At 41.2% G+C, this 20143-nt stretch overlaps 1 protein-coding gene across 10 annotated transcripts in view; it reads left to right on the top strand.

Moving 5' to 3' along the window:
* Window positions 1-20143, top strand: part of IQSEC1 (IQ motif and Sec7 domain ArfGEF 1) — a 321903-nt gene that overhangs the window by 243156 nt on the left and 58604 nt on the right. Inside the window, exon 1 of one of the 10 annotated variants that reach the window (XM_035106284.2) lies at window positions 4149-4709. The exons of 8 other annotated variants lie outside the window; for them this stretch is intronic. In XM_035106284.2, the coding sequence (XP_034962175.2) occupies window positions 4645-4709 (65 nt within the window). In that variant the 5' untranslated portion in view covers window positions 4149-4644. Of the gene's footprint in view, window positions 1-4148; window positions 4710-9842; window positions 10340-20143 lie in introns of those variants that run through there. One more of the 10 variants, XM_035106285.2, reaches the window with a different exon arrangement.

A 20143-nucleotide genomic window follows, 5' to 3' on the forward strand; every position in this document is an offset into this window, starting at 1 on the left:
AGACGTTTCTTGTCAGTAAGAGCAGTTCAACAATAGAACCAATTATCTAGAGGCGGATAGAATCTCCCTCCCAAAGGTCTTTATGTGAAGGCTGGGCAGCCATTTATTAGGAATGCTCTACCTTGGGGGGGGGGGTGTCTTATATGCTATCGTTTTGTGAAATACATGGAATTTAGCAGCACTTGACTATCAGGATTGTGCCCTGACAGAATAGCAAACATAAGCACATAAATTTACATGAAACAATGGTGCAACCACTGTGTAACAACTAGCAAAATGTTCTAGTTACAGGTAGGTAACCGTGTTGGTCTGACATAGTCGAAACAAAATTAAAAAAATCCTTCTAGTAGCACCTTAGAGACCAACTAAGTATGTCATTGGTATGAGCTTTTGTGTGCATGCACACTTCTTCAGATACATGCACACAAAAGCTCATACCAATGACAAACTTAGTTGGTCTCTAAGGTGCTACTGGAAGGATTTTTTTTTATTTTGTTTCAACTAGCAAAATATTTTTTAAAAACAAGTAGGACAGAGAGTTAACGTGGTGTCTTAATATAAGGCTGTGTTGAGTCTAATCAGTGAGACAACAATTTGAAGCTGTACAAGACATCTCATGCTTAGATTTTATGTACAAAAATGCAGTTTGGTGCTTTTTTCCTGGTTGTATGGGGCCTGTGGATGAGATATTATATATAATCTCCTGTCTTCCTTCATTAAAAAATAGGTTAATCTGCATATATATGTGTAATTTATTTTTAGGGTCAGAGAGCGATAAAAACAATAAGCTGTGTTTGCCACATACAATAAGGATTTGCCTCAGAAAATTCTTAGGACTGAAATCCCATAAAATCCCCACCCATGAATATTCACATCAATGGATTATAAATGTTATGGAGAGATTTATTGCATCAAGAGACAGAATGCATTGACTAAAAAGAAAACCCGGTGCCTTTTGACTCTGCTATTACATAAATAGCTATCTGCAAACCTAGTCTGAATGAATCTGGTCTAGTTTTCTCATAGATATTTAAATATAGATGAGGATAAATTTACACTTGAGATATTTGGAGGATTTTTCTATTTATACCATGTGTTGTGTTTCAGTAGGAAGCAGCTCATTAAATTCTAGCAAAGCACATGTTTAAATATCTCCTTGAAATGAGGGCTCTTGCATCTCTTAGGCAGAACCACCATCAACACCAAATACCGGTAGTCAAGATAACAGGATAAAAACATGGGCATTGTTAATTTAGGCTATAGTCCTATGATCTGTGGCAGGACAGTCCAGGGGTCAAAGGATGTTCAGCTCTCCCTCTCCAAGCAAGGCTAGTGTAGAAGGTTTGCATGGTCAGCACCTGCCAAGGCCCAAATGCCAGCAGACACCTGCACCGGTATAGGGGGTGCTAGCGGCTCCATCCCCCTCAATATTTTGAATCAGGGGGCCCAGCTCCCCCCAATATTGAGGGGGCCAACATCCACCGCCACTGCCAAGCACCCTCTGGGCGTCTCATCCCCCACCCAGGAGCAGGTTCAGACGAGCAAGGGCAACAATTGCCCTCCATGCATCTTGCCCCCTGGCGCATGCCGCAGGGAGGAGGCAGAGTGTAGAGCCCAGCACCATGCTCCTCCTCCTCCTCACGGTATGTCACACGGGGGACACATCACGTGATGCACCCTCCCCAATGCAGGGGGAAAGTTGGCACCCCTGCCAGTAGGGGACCCACTAACCAGAGTCATCTGGGCCTGTTCCTCCTCTTCAGTATTGCATCCTGCTACTTCACCCTCCTCTCACTCTGGCCCAGGGATGAGAAAGCAAACAAGAATGGTGGTGAGGAGGAGGAGGAGGAACTACCACTGCCTGCTTGTTAGTTGGCTTTGTTTGATGACAATGATGAGCCAGAGATGGAGCTATAGGTGGCAACAGTGGCAGTGAAGGGGTAGATTTATTGAGGAAGTGGAGGAGCACTGATGATGTTTTGCCCAAGTGCCCTCCGAAACCTTGAACCAACATTGTTCTCCAACGTGGAGAGAGTAGTCTGTCCCCGGAGAGAGAGAGATCCAGCCTCATGAGACCACCTCCTCCCGACACCAGAGAGATCACCATAGCCCTTGGTTAGGGGCAGATCAGGGGAAGGTATGGATCTTATTCCTCTGACGCTATCTGAAATGGTGGTGTTGTGCATATGTATTCTGTCTCCTATTGGAAACACCACCACCACTGAAAACAGAGCTGTAGCTACAGGGGGTATGGGGAGCCAGTTTTTTTGCCCCAGGTGAAGCCTCCAGAGGGGTACCATTGAGGCTCCCAGACTGTGTCTGTGTATGTACATGTACATGTACGTGGGTGGGTGTGCCAAACTGGATCTTTAAAGGAGGCAGGAGGGAAAGCAGCATTTCATCCTCCCTTCCAACCACATTCCTGACAGGGCTCTAGATATGGCATGTTGTCCATCTTTGGTTCTCCCTCTCCATCACCCCCTTTGGATTGCTGTGTTTTAAACCATTTTTACTGGTTTAAACAGCAGCCCCAAGTTGCATCCCACGCTAAACAGGAAACTTATGGGGATCTACTTTGATCCTCAGGGTTTTGTTTTGTTTTCCTCACAATGACTAAAAGTGCATATTCTTACTCGTCATGGTAGTAACATTTGGATACAGCAAAAACTCGAGAAATTACTGTACTGTTCTTTTACTGTGCAAATAAAATCTAACAATGCCATGAATAATTATTTGGAACTTCTACGGGGTTATTTTTAGTGCTACTATTCTAGCCAAATCATAATTTTAAAGCCACGTGCCTGGAACAAATGTGTGGAGGTTGAGAGCAATTTTTTGTTACCAGTCTTGGTGCAATAGCTGACACAGATGTATTTATTTTTGTGAGCAACTTTTTCCTCTCAATTTTTTTTAAGTGGGCAGGGGGGGATTCACATTTGTTTTCTTACTTTTATGCACTAGGAACACTTAGTAATAGTAGGTTTGAATAGATAAAGTGTTGTTGCACAAAAAAAGGAGTAGATTTTTTGAAGCTTGTAGCCTGAAGTTCATTTACTGTGTTTTCAAAAAAAAAAAAAAAGCTCAAATGAGTTCAAAATAATGCTATGTGCATTGGTTTTTTTAAAGCAGTGAAAAGCAAAAAAATGTAAAGATGTCTTTAATCTGCCTAAGTTTAAAGGGGAAATATCAAAAGACTGAAGAGAATGTATAAATATGTCACCTTACCTTATACAGTGAGTTTTTAGTTTTTGATATACAGCAATATACTGGGTCGTTGTAACACTTTGAGTAAGCCTCGTTGAGAAGTTAAACAGAAGTGCTGGTCTGATTTACATAAACAATTATTTCAATGTGGTAGCAAAAGCAACATGAAAAAAAGTTTCCTTTTGGTGCATGTCTGGGTGTACTTTAGTTTGATTCAAAAATCACATCTTTACTGTCTTGCCATAACCCCCACACGTTAAAGTTTTACTGGCTTAAAAACAAAACTACATCAAAGCTGCGAGATGGGCACAGTCCAAAGGTACAAGGCCTTACACACCGCAGTGTTCATTTCGTAGTCATTCATCTCTGTGCAAGCAGCTCTTAAACTGCTCCAGCTGCAGGCGCTTGGGAGTCGTTAGCTTGCCGTTTATAATAAAGAGTTCCGCAGTCCTTTTATCTTAAGATTTTAGTTTTAATTAACTCTAGGAGCAATTACGTCCGAAAGACGCCCTTCCCAAAGATAAGAAGGCATACATCGCATTATATTGCAAAGCATCCCAGCCGAAGCAAAACCGGGGAAACCAAAATGGGGCGGGGGCAGAGGGGGGGGAGAAAAAGAATGAGGGTCTCCGAAAGCAGCTCCAGGCGCTTTCCAAGCCAACGCAAACATTTGTTGCTACCCAAGCCAAGTGTGTGCCTGCCTGGGGGAGCAGCAGCTTCCAGTGACAGCGAAGCTGCTGAATAGCAATGAAGCCTGTCTTTCCCAGTCTGAATGCAGCTATTAATAGAGCTGCCAGAGCCCCCGCTCTTTCCGTCACGTGAAGAGAAGCGGGGAGTCAAGCGGGCGAGCGGGAGGCGGCTGCTCCTGCATTCTCCTCCTCCTTGTCACATTCCTGCAGTGGCAAAAGGACAAGGAGAGCGGGACACACACACACACACACACACACACACACACACACACCCCTTTCTGTGGCGGTCTCTACCGCCCCCCTTGCTCTCCTCTTCCATTTTCGCCCCCCCCCCCCCTCACCCCGTCCTGGAAACCAGCCTCGGCTTAATAAGATCAATGTTACCCCTCCCAGCTCTGGCATTTGTATTCCCAGCTCGCGCTTCTAGCGGAATGGATGTGTAAGCGTGTGTGAGTGGAGGGGCGGGAGCGCGCGAGCTAGCGAGAGCCTCCCTGTGTGTGTGTACGCGCCCGCGCGCGCCAGAGCTTGAGAGGGTGGACCTCGCGAGTGCCCGCGCCTTTCCCGGACCCCCGCTGAGCTGCTCCCTCCTCTCGCCCACGGAGACTTGTTGGGGGAGCTCCTCAGTGCCGTGCCCCCAGCCCCAGTTGCCTCTTTCGGCTGCCTCAGCGCGGGCCCCGAGGTGTTAGGGGAGCCCCCGGGAAGGATATGCTCGCAGCTCGGGGGCCCCTCCTTGTGACTTCTCTCTCCAGCCATGTGGTGCTTGCATTGTAACTCGGAGAGGACTCAGTCACTGCTGGAGCTGGAGCTTGACAGCTGGTAAGCCATTACCCTCTATTGGAAGCAGCAGCGTGGGTTTCCTAAAGCAAAAAGAGTCGAGCTTGGAGGGGAAGGAATTTTTTTTCTCTCTCTCTCTCCCTTTTTCTTTTTGGTTGCTTTGTGTTTCAGTTCCAGCCTCGGAACAGCTTAGTTTAAAATTAGTTCCGAACACTGGTTTAGTGTGTTGGTGGAAGAGAGGACCGAGCGTTTGTTTAAGCAAGCAGGCGAGCAAAACGATCGGCTGCTGCACATACATACAATACTAATCCCGTGACACAAAGGGTTTTATAGTGCTCAATCTCGCGTACTTTTTCTTCCTTTTCCTTCCACTGTGAAAGCTAAATCATTTTCTACAAAATTTTATTCTAGCTTATCCCAAATGTCAATGTAGAAATGACAGCTGTTGGTCACATAAATATGCATTCAGTTTTACTTATAAAAACTGAATGCACATTTAAAAATGCCATTTTTCTGCACCATTGTATGCACGCAAAGGGTTCAGTTTGCATATTGCAGGATGTAATAAACCCTGTTGCAAAGTTTTAAATGTTTTGCAAATGTGTCTTGATTACAGCCAACTGTAGCTTTGTTTCCAGTGTATGTTTGTCATTTTAGGAGCCTTTATATTCCATAGCTCATTTATCTGACTTTCAAAAACAAAAAAACCCTCTTACTGCAATGCCACCTGTCCTTCACAGAATTCAAATTAACATCTTATTCATTTGAATATGGAATTTAAAGTTGTTTAACTCCTTAACCACACAGCTCTTACTTGCAATATGAAACCGGCAGCAGAATCATTTAAAAGACATTACTCGTTCCATATATTTGCAGCATCTCAATGCCTCCTCCATTTTTTCTCACACAATACCTTTCTTATGCATTTTCATTATTCATTTAACAAAAACCCAGGCATTCTGAAGATAAATGTCAGTCTTTGCATCAATAATTGCAATGCTAAACACACTTTAAAAATGTATTTCTTACTGTTAGAGCCTACCTTTCTCCAAGAAGCTGAAGGTGGTATACATTGCTTTCCCCTTCCCCTTTATCTTTACAACAACCCTGTGAGGTAGATTAGACCAAGATTGTGACTGGCCCAAAATTGCCCTGTGAGTTTTGGGGCTGAATGGGGATGAAAACCTGAGTCTCTCCAGCCCCAATCTGACTCTATAACCACTACGCCACTGAAATCAGTGGGGCTTGCTTCTGAGCAAACATGGGCATGGTTATTTTGTGCTGCTCTATGTTTTGTCACATTCATGGGATGTTAAAGAGAACATAAATCAGTGACTTCAACTATACATTGAGTTACAAATGCTGAGGGCCATTGGCTTCAGTCGAATTAAGCCTATGTTCCGAGTTGAAATTCACTACTGGGTTGAAAATGCTCAACCGCTCTCACAGGGCCATTCATCTCCCACAAAAGGGGTGCATTTTTGGAAATGTTCCAGGTGAGTGTTGGAAGAAATTATATTTTTCTGGGGGTGGTTTTTATCTATCGTGGTAATGTGGCAAATGGTTGCTATCTTTCCTTTCCTGGAAATATTTGTAATGGTTACAGTAAGGAGCAGCAGCCTGTTGGTGTTCCTTAGTGAGAATGTGCCAATGAGCATGGCACTACTTCACAGTGATATGAGACTTCTGCCATACCAATGGTATGATGGTTTAAGATAGCTTATACCTCTTTGATTACATGCTTTTGTGAGAGAGGACAAAAATAAGACACTAAATAGTGACAGATCATTGGAGGTTGTGTGGATTCTACCACACCTTCATGTGAGTCCAAAACCATGTTCACAAAAACACATACTTGAGTGGCATAGTTATTGTGATTTTGGTGATTGTTTTAAAGCTGTTCCAGGTAGCATGTATGCATCTTGCAGCATATGGAACACTGTACGATTATGTTCTGTTTAACCAATGTAGTGTATATAGTGGGTGATTTACAAATATCAGTAAAATACAAGTCATAAAAAACCACAGTGACATAAAATCCACTTAATAATGCAGCATTAAACCAGTTTCAGAGCATGTAAAGGTGTCAGGTGTGCCAACTCTAGGAGACTGAAAGCACTTTGGCCCCCTCAATATTTGTATTAAGGGGGCTGGGCCATCTTAATGTTGAGGTGACCCTGCACTCGTTGCGTGCATGTGATGTCGTGTGCTGTCTGGTCCAGTGGCTGGCTCCTCCAGAGTGCATCACACACATGCTATGCACAACACATGTGCCAGGCCCTCAATCCTGGGGGCAACCTGGTACATGTGAAAGGTGTTAACAGGCCTAGTAAAAACAAGGTTTCAACTGGTACCAAAAATGTAAGTACCACACATGGCAAGGGCATCCAGATAAAGCTCATCACTCCAGAGCTGGTTGCCTTCATTTACTGATCAGAAAAGATTCATAAGATGAGTTTTTTACTATTATTTTAAGAGGAGAAAGATTTAAGGAACTTGCCTTGGGGAGTATGCTAAGTGTCTTGGGTGAATATTTCTTCTTGGCAGAACTGCCCTCTTATACCAGATCATTTTTGTAATTGACATATTTTATGTTCCTTTCAGGAAGACTTGATTATATGTGGTGCTTGAAACAAAATGAATTATGAAGGATTTAGTTTATTGTCATTTGTTCTCAGGGAATCTTCTTCACTCAGAGAATAAGTTTTATTGCATCTAATGATTGAATTTGACAGAATTTAAACACAGTTGAGAAAAAGTATGTGTATTCTATGCTTCTCCTTTTTGTATAGTACTTAAAATTATGTATTTATTTGTATGCCACTTTTCCATAGTTCAAACCACACTCAAGGTAGCTTACAGCATTAAAAAATGATACAGTGGTACCTCTGGTAATGAACTCAATTTGTTCTGTTCTTAACCTGAAACCGTTCTTAACCTGAGGTACCACTTTAGCTAATGGGACCTCCCACTGCCGCCACACTATTTCTGTTCTCATCCTGAGGTAAAGTTCTTAACCCAAGGTACTACTTCCGGGTTAGCGGAGTCTGTAACCCAATGTGTTTGTAACCCGAGGTGTTTTGTAACCCGAGGTACCACTGTAATTACAAACATAACAAAATTTGTCACAAACAGTAAATAAAACATCAAAAGTACACAACCAAATCAAACAATTTCCACATAATAAGATCTAAAATAGAGATCCAGAAATTAATATTGGTACAGTATTAGTAACAACAACCCCCTCCTCCCCAAAACCGCTAAACAATATTCCCGCTCAAGGGTCTGTTCAGCAGCTTCAGTTTTTGTAACTGGAGTCAGTCAGGGTCCGGCTTTCCCAGGCCATGTAGGAAAAGGCCTGCAAGAGCAGGTCTTCCAGGACTCACAGCCAAGATAGTAGCTAGTAAGAGTAAGCTTGTGGTTTAAATAATATCTGTTAATGTAACAGGTGATCGCTTCATCACCATCACATGATAACAAAGCAGTTGTCATGTTTCTCTCAGAATACTCTTGATTAAGACCAGGAGTGGTAGGCACTTGCGGAAGAGAATGTTGTTGAATGGGAGTAGAGCCCAGTTGACAGAGCCTGCATCCCCCGCCTCTGGACATGTCTGGCTGTGGTAGGAGTTTCACAGACTTCCTCTTCGCTGCTCATAGAAGAGAGAGGTCTGTCAGAAACTATGGAGGCCGCTTCTCTGTCAGAGCACATGGAGGACTCCAGGGCATGATCAGATGTGACAGAGGATTGGGAGGGGAGGCAGCTCTGCACTTAGTTGTCTTCCATGGAGAGGTTGATCATCAAGAGAAGAGGGGGGACGTGTCCCTATAGGCCAGTGGATCAAAAACATTTTTTTCTGGGCCACATTTTCAGAACAAAAAATTGCTCACCAATATCTTTTCAACTTGTTTGGGGCCATATTGGAACTGGAAAGCTTCTCACCACAGATCAAACACGTAGGCTGACAGATGTTTTCATCTCCAGTCCATGTGAAACCGACTCACGTATCTATCCACATATTGTTGACAAACTTTCTTTTTTGGAGGTTTGCCTGGACTTGCTACTGGGGTCAAATTAAACAAGTCTTCTCCAGCATGTTCGGACAGCGGTTCCAAATTACTACAGTCATACCTCGAATTCCGAAGGTTTCGACTTCTGAAGTCGACAAACCCGGAAGTCTTTTCGCAGTGCGTGCATTCTGCACCTGCGCAGAAGCAGCGGGCACGGTCAGCGCATGCGCAGAACGGGCGCTTCGACAACCGAAGACTTTGACTTATGAAGAGTGCCGCAGAACAATCATCTTCGTAAGTCGAGGTACCACTGTATTAGGATTGCCCTCAGTATCACTTGATGCGCTTGCTCTCAATTTGAAAAGATATCCAGCCATATTCTTCAAATAAAAAAAATTATGTAATATGCATGCATGTAGGATGGGAAAATGCAACAACCATATATTGCCCTAATTTCTGGCCAACTGTAGGTTATTGACGGGATGATTTAATTTAGGGTGTTTAGGTCGGTGCTGTATTATGCAATATTACAAATTCCTTATGGGTTATTGCTTAAAGTTAAAGTTTTAAAGTTGCTTTAAAGTTGCTATGTCAAATTCCAATACATTTAAAGCTTATATATATATATATATATATATATATATATATATATATATTTAAAGAGGTCTTAGATTTCATCTTTTACTATTTCAAAAGGTTTCACGGTATGGCAGATACCGCAGACCTCCTTCGACAGAAATTCACACCTGATATAAGGTCTCATAAAAGGGTATATGAAACCACATCTAAACCTTTTGGAAATTTCATGTGCATATTTGGGTCTGTGATTTGTAACTCTGAGTAATCGCTTTAGAGCATTCCGAGGTTGTCCTAAACTTAAAGGGTGCTGAAGAGTATACTCTGTAGCTGTAGTTGCCAGGCTGTGATGATCCTGCAAGTTAAGCAGGGTCGTGCTAGGTCATTACACATGTACAGGAGTATTCTAAGACAAAGCTGCCGGAAGTAATGCAGTGATTCAGTTAGCAGAGCTCTTCCCTTCTGACTTTAAAGTGAGTTGAATTAGGAACGTCTGTGCTTCCTCTTGGAAGGATCTACCATTCACTTTGTTACTGATCATCTGTTGCTTCTAAAGATTCAAGAGCTTTTTCTGTAAAGGTATGAAATCTTAATCTGGGATCCTGATCTAATGTCAGCTCATGTAATTACTTTTCTGAAGTGTAAATATAGTATCGAGTTCACTTTCAGTTCTTTCAATATCCTGTGGTGTTGTATGATAGCATTAAAGAACTGTAGTGCTTCTTATAAACATAGCATATACGTTGCCTTTGGTAGTATTGCATGCTGCAAAAAGTCTTGGCTGGGGCAGATTTGCCAGGTTACTAGTTTTGCACTGTGGTTGTGTTGTCCTAGCCTTTCCTCTTAGTTGGGAAACACCATAGTTGTGAAACAGTGTGACATCAGTTTTAGAGGATGTTTTTTCCAGTTGTAATAGCACTTGACAAGAGAGTGCTTGAGCAATCAGCCATTTGATTTTAGATCATACCAAGAGAAAACATTTTCTGTGATTTTCAACATGAGCGAAATGCTTCTTGCTGCTAAAAGCTAACCACCGCCTCTTTGTGTTTTCTCCAATAATTGGTCATGGAAACAGTTTCTCTGAATAGGTAAGAACAAGAAAAAAGAAACAAAATACTGTACAGTAAGGCACTGTGTGTGCAGATTCTTATTAACTGTGAGGTATCTGTTGGTTAATTCATTTTAAATGGATAGCTCTTACGTTCTGGTATTTGCTATGGGTATCAAGATTCCTAAAAGCACTGAAACAGATGTTCAGGTGTTTTGGTTTTTTGTTGTTGGTCTGAAGAACATGTAAGCAAACGCTCACTTGTGGCTCTTAACTTTATTAGTTTAACTTGTGTGTTTATCGGTGACACTCAGAACTCTTTTGGGGTCAGAAAACACCTGTTTTCTGACCCCAAATTGGGGCTGTGATAAAGAAGCAGCTTTGATTCTTAGTGACTTTGAGTTCTCTGGGATAATGTAAATTCATAGCAATCTCCTTTTCACTCAGGATGTTTGTGCCACAGTAGGGAACAAGTTTTGCTCTTTCCAAAGTGATTTCTCGAATTCATTCCTCTCATTTTAGGGAAGTATGGTATCCATTCAATTTTATGGGGATAAAGTAAATAGTTTTTCAGGACAATACAGGAATCCTACAAGGGACTGCAGTAGATCTGTATGTACAGAACATACTGTACTAGAATTGCACATACAGCCCACTTGAGGTCCATTAACAACTGCTGCAGCTTAGAACTCATTTCTATCACAAATGAGGTTGTGGAAACTGCTAGGTTAGTTGATAAAACTGGCTTTACATTGTTTCATGGTAAAACTGTCCCTATTCCCTGACTTTAAAGACTTGTTCATACTGGAATACTAGTGTGCCATACACGATAGGTCAGTTGACCAGTCAAGAAAAAAGATTTGGATAGTTGTTCGATCAAATAATGTCAAATATTAAAAGGAACAACTTTGGAATAAATCTCAATTAGAACTCAATAAAATGCTTTAAAAATAGTACATCACTACTACATGTGCCCAGCCAGATTATAGAATTAATCATAAAACATCCAACCTTTGCTGGTGGGAATGCCATTTACCTGGCTCTCTTGTACACATGTGGTAGTTTTATCCAAAAATTATTCCCTTTTAGGAGAATGTGTTTTAAAATAATCAAATAATAATAATAAATGAATAATTTTTTATTTATATCCCACCCTCTCCGGCCAGAACCAGGCTCATGATGGTGCAATCACTATAACCACACCCAAAATTTGCCCTACTATAATATTTATCCTCCATTTATTAGCCTCAGCTAGATTAGTGCTTTTTTAAAAAATGGAGAACTTTAAATGCAAATCTTTTTGAAGCCTGGATGTTTAAAAAAAGTCTGCTACATCATGCTTATGCACATGCTTATAGACTCACACCTTCTGTACGACATGGTATTCTTTTATTGGCTTGGTTAAGACAATTGAACACATTTACACCCTCCATTGACTCATGGAACCTTTTAGAGAGACACTTTTATTGCGTTGCCTTTCTTGGAATGTCTAAAAAACTACAACCATCCATCGCTATTTTTCTTTTTCTTTTCTTCTGTACTACTACTAAACGCCGCTTTCCTTGTATGGATATGTTTTGTTACTTACATTTTTTTATAAAAAAAAATGTCAAATGGTCAAGTATTATTTTTTTCTATGCAAACATTAACTTTGTTAGAACATTTTTAGTGTTCATTGGGGTTGGTTTTTTTAAGTAGAACAGAAACATTCTTCAGTGATCAGTTGGTTTGATGCATATGCTGATTACAAAACAAATTAGTTCAGCTATTGTGAAACTGTGGGCAACATTCAGTGATGTCTGCAATGGAAATCTGCATGCATTGCAGGACTTCCAGTTTCTCTTCTCACTCCTCCAGTTCCACCATGTCCCCTCAAAATCTGCCTCATAGGGTTCCCATGCAACTATTGTAGGGGGAGAGGAGGAATAACCTCTGTTTCATGAGCAGATATCTGCTTATGCTACATTGGTTCTCACACTATGAAATAAGCTTTTGTTTTTCTAAAACGACAACAACACGGAATTCTTAAATGTAACATTTAACGTGATGCAAAGTTTCTGTGTATGTGAAATATTCAGAGCTTATTTTTAAAGAAATTTAAAAAGAAACAAAATTAAGTAACGGCAGTGGTGAAGAAGCCTAAGTCCGTTCACAAGAGGTAGCAGGCCAGTCTTTCAAGTCTCACCAGCTTGAATTCCCTTGTTCTTGCATCTGGCAAGACACGGTCACAGGCAACCTTTCCTAGGCAGCAACCTTTGCCTCTTACCACTGAGTGTATTCCTGTTGGGAAATTCCCACCGAGCTAACAGGCAGTCAGTAAGAGAGCTATGCTGTGCCAGTAGTTGTGCACCTAATTGCTGCGGGCCTAGAGAGCAAGTAGCCTTTGCCCCTGCCTTAATGAAATAAAAATAGATAAGCTTCCACCTACACATTGCCATTCTTGGCTTCAAATAATAGCTGACAAGCCCATTGGCAGCTTTTGACCAATATAGCGACTGGCATGTCAAACCCTAATAGTGCACCTTCCTTCTTTTTAAGAAGTGCGTGCAAAGTAAACTGTTGCTTGATTTCTCAAAAAGGACTGAAGTACATGCTATATGTATGTGAGTGCGTGCAGCCTGGATTACCATTTCTAGGCAAAGTGCTTTTGTGAGAAGGACATTTGTATGGAGAAGCTGCTAGCAAGTTCTTAACCTTTCCTTTGCCCACTGCTTTCTTCCTGTAACTCCCTTCCCAATCTGGTTTTCTTCCCATCAAATCCATACAATGCACTTCAAAGTTCAACACTCAATCCGAAAGCATGCAGCTTGCATACCCCCTCAATGGTTCCGGTTACCTGTTTTTTTGTGTGAGAGAGCATGGCGGCCACTTTTGGTGCCTCAATTTTTCCACAGAAAAATACACTTTGGGGGGGGGGGCTATGATCTTGTGCAGGTCATGTGACTCGCATGGCAGTGCGAACCTGGAAGACGCACATCCCGGGTTTTCACCTCAACGTGCTGGAGCTTGAGGTTGGGGAAGTTACAACAAAAAGCAGCACACTGATACATCTAGGAACTCTTCATATTGTATATTGCCTCCTCTCAATATCGCTTCACTTAGCAGTAATATTTGTATATGTATTGATGTGTAACATGGCGTTGAGTCCCAACTTCCATGGGAGAAAGCAAAACGTTTTACTCCAGACCACGTATTAGAATGAGGACCCGTGGTATATATTACTTAGATCCTCTATCACTGCTAAAATGCACATCTTGCTATTTTACATAAAAATATGTGGGAGCTTTAATAAAGATAAAATGGGTTTTCTTCCACATGCATGTGATTAACAGCCTTCTCTGAATTAAAAGACCTCAAAAACAGTCAAAGAAGAATCTAAAGTTTCAGCTAATTATAAAAATATTCTAAATTCACGAGTTGGATTGTGTTGAAGTGACAATTTATCCTATCATTATACAGTGGCTTGTGAATATGAACATACATTTTTAATAGAAAAAGTGTGTTTTGTCCAACCTTTAAGTTTTTTGAACAGTTTACGTAAAAGGCTACAGTCTTGTACACATGTATTTGGGAGTAAGTCACATTGAACTTGGTTGGATTGATATTCATAGGAGCAGGCTGCCTCTGCTGTTTCAACAGAGTTTTACTGAGCTGTATGACTGTTGTTAGAGGCTGTTTGTATGCTATTTGTTTGCTGATTTCCTACTCACAGTTCTCTTGGCCTATGAGTACAGGGACATATAGCTTGGTCAAAACATTCCCACTAGCACTGTATCCTATAGGCATTGATTTTAGGCAGCAAAAAGAAATTACTGTCAGAATGAACCTAGAAGCAGAATTTTCTAACTTTTATTTCATTTATATCCTGGTATAATTGCATTGTCTGGGTGGTATATTTCAACACATGAAACATTAAATGCAGCTTAATTAAAGCTTAAAAATGAATTCTCAAAAGTACGCAATCTGTGTCAACTAGGAAAAGGATGTTGCTGTGAAGAACTGAAAAGGGTCACAGAGCTGAAAGCTTATGCTTAGCTTCCTACAGATCCTAAATACCAGCAAATTGAATGTTCTGTAGACAAGGATGTCATCCAGTGTTGCCTCCTACACTGACTGGCTCAACATAGCAGCTGAGTCCACAGTCAAGTGGAAATTCAGTGTTGGCTGGTATGAGGGAAAGGATTATTTCACTGTGGAAAATTCACTCTCAGCTGTGTATGCAGGTTGCCGTCTCTTTTTCAACTTCACAGAAGCCAAATAATTCTCCTTAATTCTCAGAGTACACTTACTACAAAGATATTCAATGCAACGTATTCAGTGCAAATTGCCAGCTTAAATAACTAGAGTTTGTTTTAATAATATCACAGACCGGGTTAGTTGTAGAGCACAAATGAGTTATACATGGCAAAACTTTGCCTGAAATAGTTGAAAGTGGCATAGTGACTTAAGAGACTGAACTGTGGGTCCTCATTTTCAAATCTCTTCTCTGCTGTGATGTCGCTAGCTGGCCTTCAGCAAATCGTTCTCTCTCAATCACAGTCCTTTCCATCTGCAATAAGTGGGATAATACAGGCTTACATTACAGTGTTGCTATAAGGATTACAACCAGATAATGCATGTGAAATGCTTTGGACACTCGAAGTTGCTATCCAAATTATTGTTATTGTTATTGCTGAGTTAAAACTTAAACTATGGACTTGCAAAGCATGTTTAGGTTTTTAAACCTATGATTTATTTATTTTGTTGATTTGTTTAATATTGTGGATTTAATTTTAATGGGAATGGTTGCTTGCTTTTAAAAATAAAATTACCTGTGATTTTCTCCTTGCTCTTCTGTGTTGTGAGGTCAGTGCTTCTAGATAGCTGTGTGTGACACATGTGATTAATTCAAACACCACACTTGTGCTAAAAATACGCTATTTAATTCTCTGGGTGTGATACTTAACGCATACAGTACTTATTTGTTACAAGATATTGTTGACGTAAATGCTACCCCTCCCCTTCTATTAGGGCTGGGAAGTGTTACCCAGCTGTTGTTATTGTTGTTGTTGTTGTTGTTGTTGTTTAGTCATTTAGTCGGGTCCGACTCTCCGTGACCCCATGGACCATAGCACACCAGGCACTCCTGTCTTCCACTGCCTGCCACAGTTTGGTCAAACTCATGTTCGTAGCTTCGAGAACACTATCCAACCATCTCGTCCTCTGTTGACCGCTTCTCCTAGTGCCCTCCATCTTTCCCAACATCAGGGTCTTTTCCAGGGAGTCTTCTCTTCTCATGAGGTGGCCAAAGTATTAGAGCCTCAGCTTCACAATCTGTCCTTCCAGTGAGCACTCAGGGCTGATTTCCTTCAGAATGGATATGTTTGATCTTCTTGCAGTCCATGGGACTCTCAAGAGTCTCCTCCAGCACCATAATTCAAAAGCATCAATTCTCCGGCGATCAGCCTTCTTTATGGTCCAGCTCTCACTTCCATACATCACTACTGGGAAAACCATAGCTTTAACTATACGGACCTTTGTCGGCAAGGTGATGTCTCTTCTTTTTAAGATGCTGTCTAGGTTTGTCATTGCTTTTCTCCCGAGAAGCAGGCGTCTTTTAATTTCGTGACTGCTGTCACCATCTGCCAGTGATCAAGGAGCTTGGGCTGTAAATGCTACAGTTGCATGCTGTGTATGGCAAATGGGACAGACCCATCTTTTAGATAATGGTGTCTCTGTGGCAGGCAAATGGTCCAATAACAGCTTCCGGGCTGTTATTAGCTCCTCAACCATTCCACCCATACCCAATCCCTGCTCCATAAAAGGCCATGCTACAGAGGTGCTTGGAATGGGCGGGCATCATATGGTAAGAAATGGCTTGCTGGGTTAAGCCAGCACTTTTCCACCACTGATGAGTCAGATGCTATGTGAAATTCTAAAGCAGATCATTCTGGAGAAAACTATCCCTTATTTTTCTCCCCAGTATCTGGTCACTAGAGTTGTGCTGTCTTGGTTGACCATTCGCAGAGAATAGCTACCACCAGGGTACTGCAAGACCTATACTCTGTGAAACTGTCTAACCCTTTTTCAAAGAAGCCATCTAAGCAAGCAACCATTGAAACCACACACTGCAATTTTTCTGAAAGTTAATTGTGCCAGCCACTATATCACAGCAGCTCAAGACTGCTGGCTTCTGAAGTAACCCTTTATAAAACTTTATTCTGTTTTTATGTATTTTCAACAATATTATTTATTTAGCATCTCTTGAGGCACTAGCAACAAAGGACTGATGCAAAGACATGTAAGATGCATACATCAAGCAATATCCTGTCTTAAGGCTTATTTACACTTGCCTCCCCCCACCCCCACCCTGGTTTTCTAAGCACAGGTCTGCGCTTTAAAGCTCTGTTTCCAAGTGCTCACTTTTTTGCCCCAGAGCTTTCCCTTTGAAAACTCATTCTTTAAAGCTGAGCAGGGTTTCTGTGGACTGTTGTTTGCTCCGATTCAGCTTTAAAGAGTGGGGCTTCACGGGGAAAGCTCCAGCAAGGGGGGGGGGGCTCTTTGACACAGAGTTTTAAAATGTGGACTGCCTGGAAAGCACATAGGCATGGTAAGTTTTCATTATAGATTCTGTATTTTTGTCGTTTAGTTGTTTAGTCGTGTCCAACTGTATAAATACCATGATAAAATAAACATTAGATTACTGGCCACTAAGGTTCTTTCTTCCAGACTGTTGCTATGAAATCTCTTTTATTGGCTTCACACTCAGTTCCAAAAGTTCTCTTAGTTTGGTCTTTAAGCTTTAAGCTGTTCTTGCTAGCCACAAAAAGGAAAAGCTATCTTGTAATCCCAAAGTGGTATTCTCCATATGGCTGCTAATAGCTCCAGAAAGGAAAAGGAAACTGCCAAACCCTGATCCTAGGGTTTCGGGACTTTACAGAAAGGAGGTAGCTAGGTATCTAACCACTAGTTCCTAATTCTACTGAGGATGAAATCATTTCTTTCTCACTATAGACTCCCTGCTCCATATTGGAGCTCTCCACACTTCACTTTGCTACTGAACATGTGCATAATTCTTAAAGGAGCATATTCATGTGGGTTACACTTCTTCAAGTGCACCTAAGGTTAATGAGGCTCCCCCCCCCTTACCTCTTTTTAGAGGTGCCATGCTCACTGTAATCAAACCCTGACACTAGTTTTGAGAGTGCATAATACTCACCATTGTATTGTAGGAGCCATTGGAATAACTTCCTGGAGCACTACTTTTGCCTTATCTACTGGCATGCCAGCATCTTTGTTGGAGAGGGGAGGAGATTTCAGATGTCCACCCATCTCTGTTTTCCTGTGCCAGAGCTCTGCTGCTGCCCCACCTGGATATGCATTGTTTAAAAGGGAGAGGCAGTAAATGAACAGGATTAGAAGAGCTGGATAGGTAGAAAGAAGATTATGCATGGTGGATTGGTGCAAAAAAAGTCTATTTTTGTGAAATAGCTTATGTTCCGAGCCAGTCAGGTATGATCCAGAAGAAAGTCACTGTTGCTATTCTTTTCTGTTGAACAGCACATCCCTTTGCCATATCATGAACTGCTTTTGAAAATTACCAATTCAAAAGTGATTTGCCATGTGGTATCAGAGGCTGCTATTTGAGAAACATATGTTTAAAGTCATCTTTGACATGCAGAAATAGTTGTGTGTTTCTTTGGATAGTGGCCAATATTTTTATCCCTGCATAAGTATCCCAAATACACAATCTTTGGATAATACATTTCTGGCCTTCCCATCTTTATGCCTTTCAGCAATATAAATAATTCTCTCTCTTTTTTGCAACACTTTTACTGACCTTTGATAGCTATACCAAACATAACCTTTACAATTTGACAGAAAGATCCCCTACTCCACAAGTTTCTTTTCAAGTACAATGCGTATTCATATAGTACTTCTTTAGTTAATTCTTGGTAACATGGAGGGGGAAATCAATTTGCAGCTGAAACAAATTTCATAGTATTGGTTAACATATTTTATTATCACTTAACATACTGTCTAGTTAAAGTACAGAGACTGTATAATTCCTTACTTTATTGCAGGAAAACAAATACTGTAACTATGGCATATGATACTTAAAGAAAAATTGAATACCTCTGAGAATTATTACTTATTATTATGCAGAATGTTGTTTTGTAAAGGCAACTAAACACATAGGTAAGCCTGACTTGGACAGTTTGGGATAGATGAAGGCAGAGTTGTTTAACCTTCACTGCCTCACCTGGAATCTGAGGGTAATCTCAACTAAGCTCTTTTTAGATGAGTATTTTTAGTTCTTAAACCTAAGAACCCACACATTTTCATCTAAAAATGAAAAGTTATGAGGAGAAGCATTTCCACCCCCCAGCCTAATCTCATCTTTACATGCTCCCAGTTATAAACTGTATTTTATTCATAGGTACCTTAAATTGGATGATTGCTTACAAAAGCCGAAGTTCAGTTGAAAATGTTGCTGTATGCATCTGATTTGCTAAAAGTGCTTTGCAGTCCACATGACATTGTTCTGAAATTCTGCTCTCTCTGTTTAGGGAGAGATTCATGTGCTTACTGATGGGGCAAATGGGGAATCTCAACTGAGTGCAACCATACGGACATCAGATGTAACATTTACCATAAACTCATCTGGTATCCAATAACCTTCCTTGCTGTTTCATCTCTTAGAAGAGCCGTATCTTGTTGGGATTTGGCCTTAAACAATTCTTGATTAAAACTCTAGCTGATATATGGTCTTACTGTGATGTGGCTTTGATGGTTTCCTTTCTTTGGCTTTGGCACAAACAGCTGATCTTGTGCATTTGTAAGGAAAAGAAGCTGGCCAATGTTTTTCTTGCTGATCTAAGCCTTTTAGATAATGCATAGAAGTGGCATTTCATCTGCCTATGGACTCTGAACTCAGTGCCCTCACAAGCAGATTAATTTACTGATAAAACCGTTGCAGCCTTTGAACAAAATAAGCAAAAACCGTTTTCCTGTTTATTCAACCTCTGTCTGGTAAATCAAGAGTGGGCAACCTTTTTTTCTGCTGAGGGTGCATAGGAGAAGCCAGAGTCTTTTTGTTAACTTCCCCCTCCTTGCCATCCACATTAAATTAGGCCAAGAGGTTGCCCAGTCCACCCCGACATAAACCATGCTTAAGATACTAATGAGAGTATGTCATATCAATGTTGCTTGCGATCTTTTTTTTAGCTCATGTGGGCAGAGATAGACTGAGATCTACCAGTAGATAGCTGGGTATTTTGTAGTATAGTGTCCTCCTCCCTTAATTGTACCGCTGAAATGAAGAAATTGAGCAGGTACAGTAAGCTGAAGTGGAAAGACTGTGAGCTCTGTTTAGTTCTGGCCTGTAAATTCCTGGGCTCTGGATTCTTTTGCTCTAAGTGTATGTCTTGCACACGTGATTCTGGCTGGTGGGTAAAAGAGTAGAACCTGGAAGCTAGAAGTCTGCCTCTGACAGTCTCTGCCCTCTTTGGTCAAAGGAGTTGGTCAACTAATGTGGAGGACATATGTATCACAGCTTTCAAGCAAAAGTTCTCCTCTGACAAAGCTGGAATGCATGAACAGTACTCATGCTTAAGTATTGAAAGTAGGCAACTGTGTTTAATAGGAGGTCTTTCCTCCAGCCTGTCAGAAATTTGATAGGTTTGCTTCCTACTGGGTGAAAAGGGGAACACGCAATCTGTTGGGAATGCAGGACAAGAAGACTCATTGAATGATAACTCACATGGTTTACCCAGAGCTCCCATCTCTAATCTGGAAAGCACAATTAATACAATTCCATGTGCTCCATAGGCTGGGTGGCTACTGCAGAGTGTCTAGCTTGATG

This window comes from Zootoca vivipara, chromosome 2 (genome assembly GCF_963506605.1).
Source record: "Zootoca vivipara chromosome 2, rZooViv1.1, whole genome shotgun sequence".
NCBI classification, from domain to species: Eukaryota; Metazoa; Chordata; class Lepidosauria; order Squamata; family Lacertidae; genus Zootoca; species Zootoca vivipara.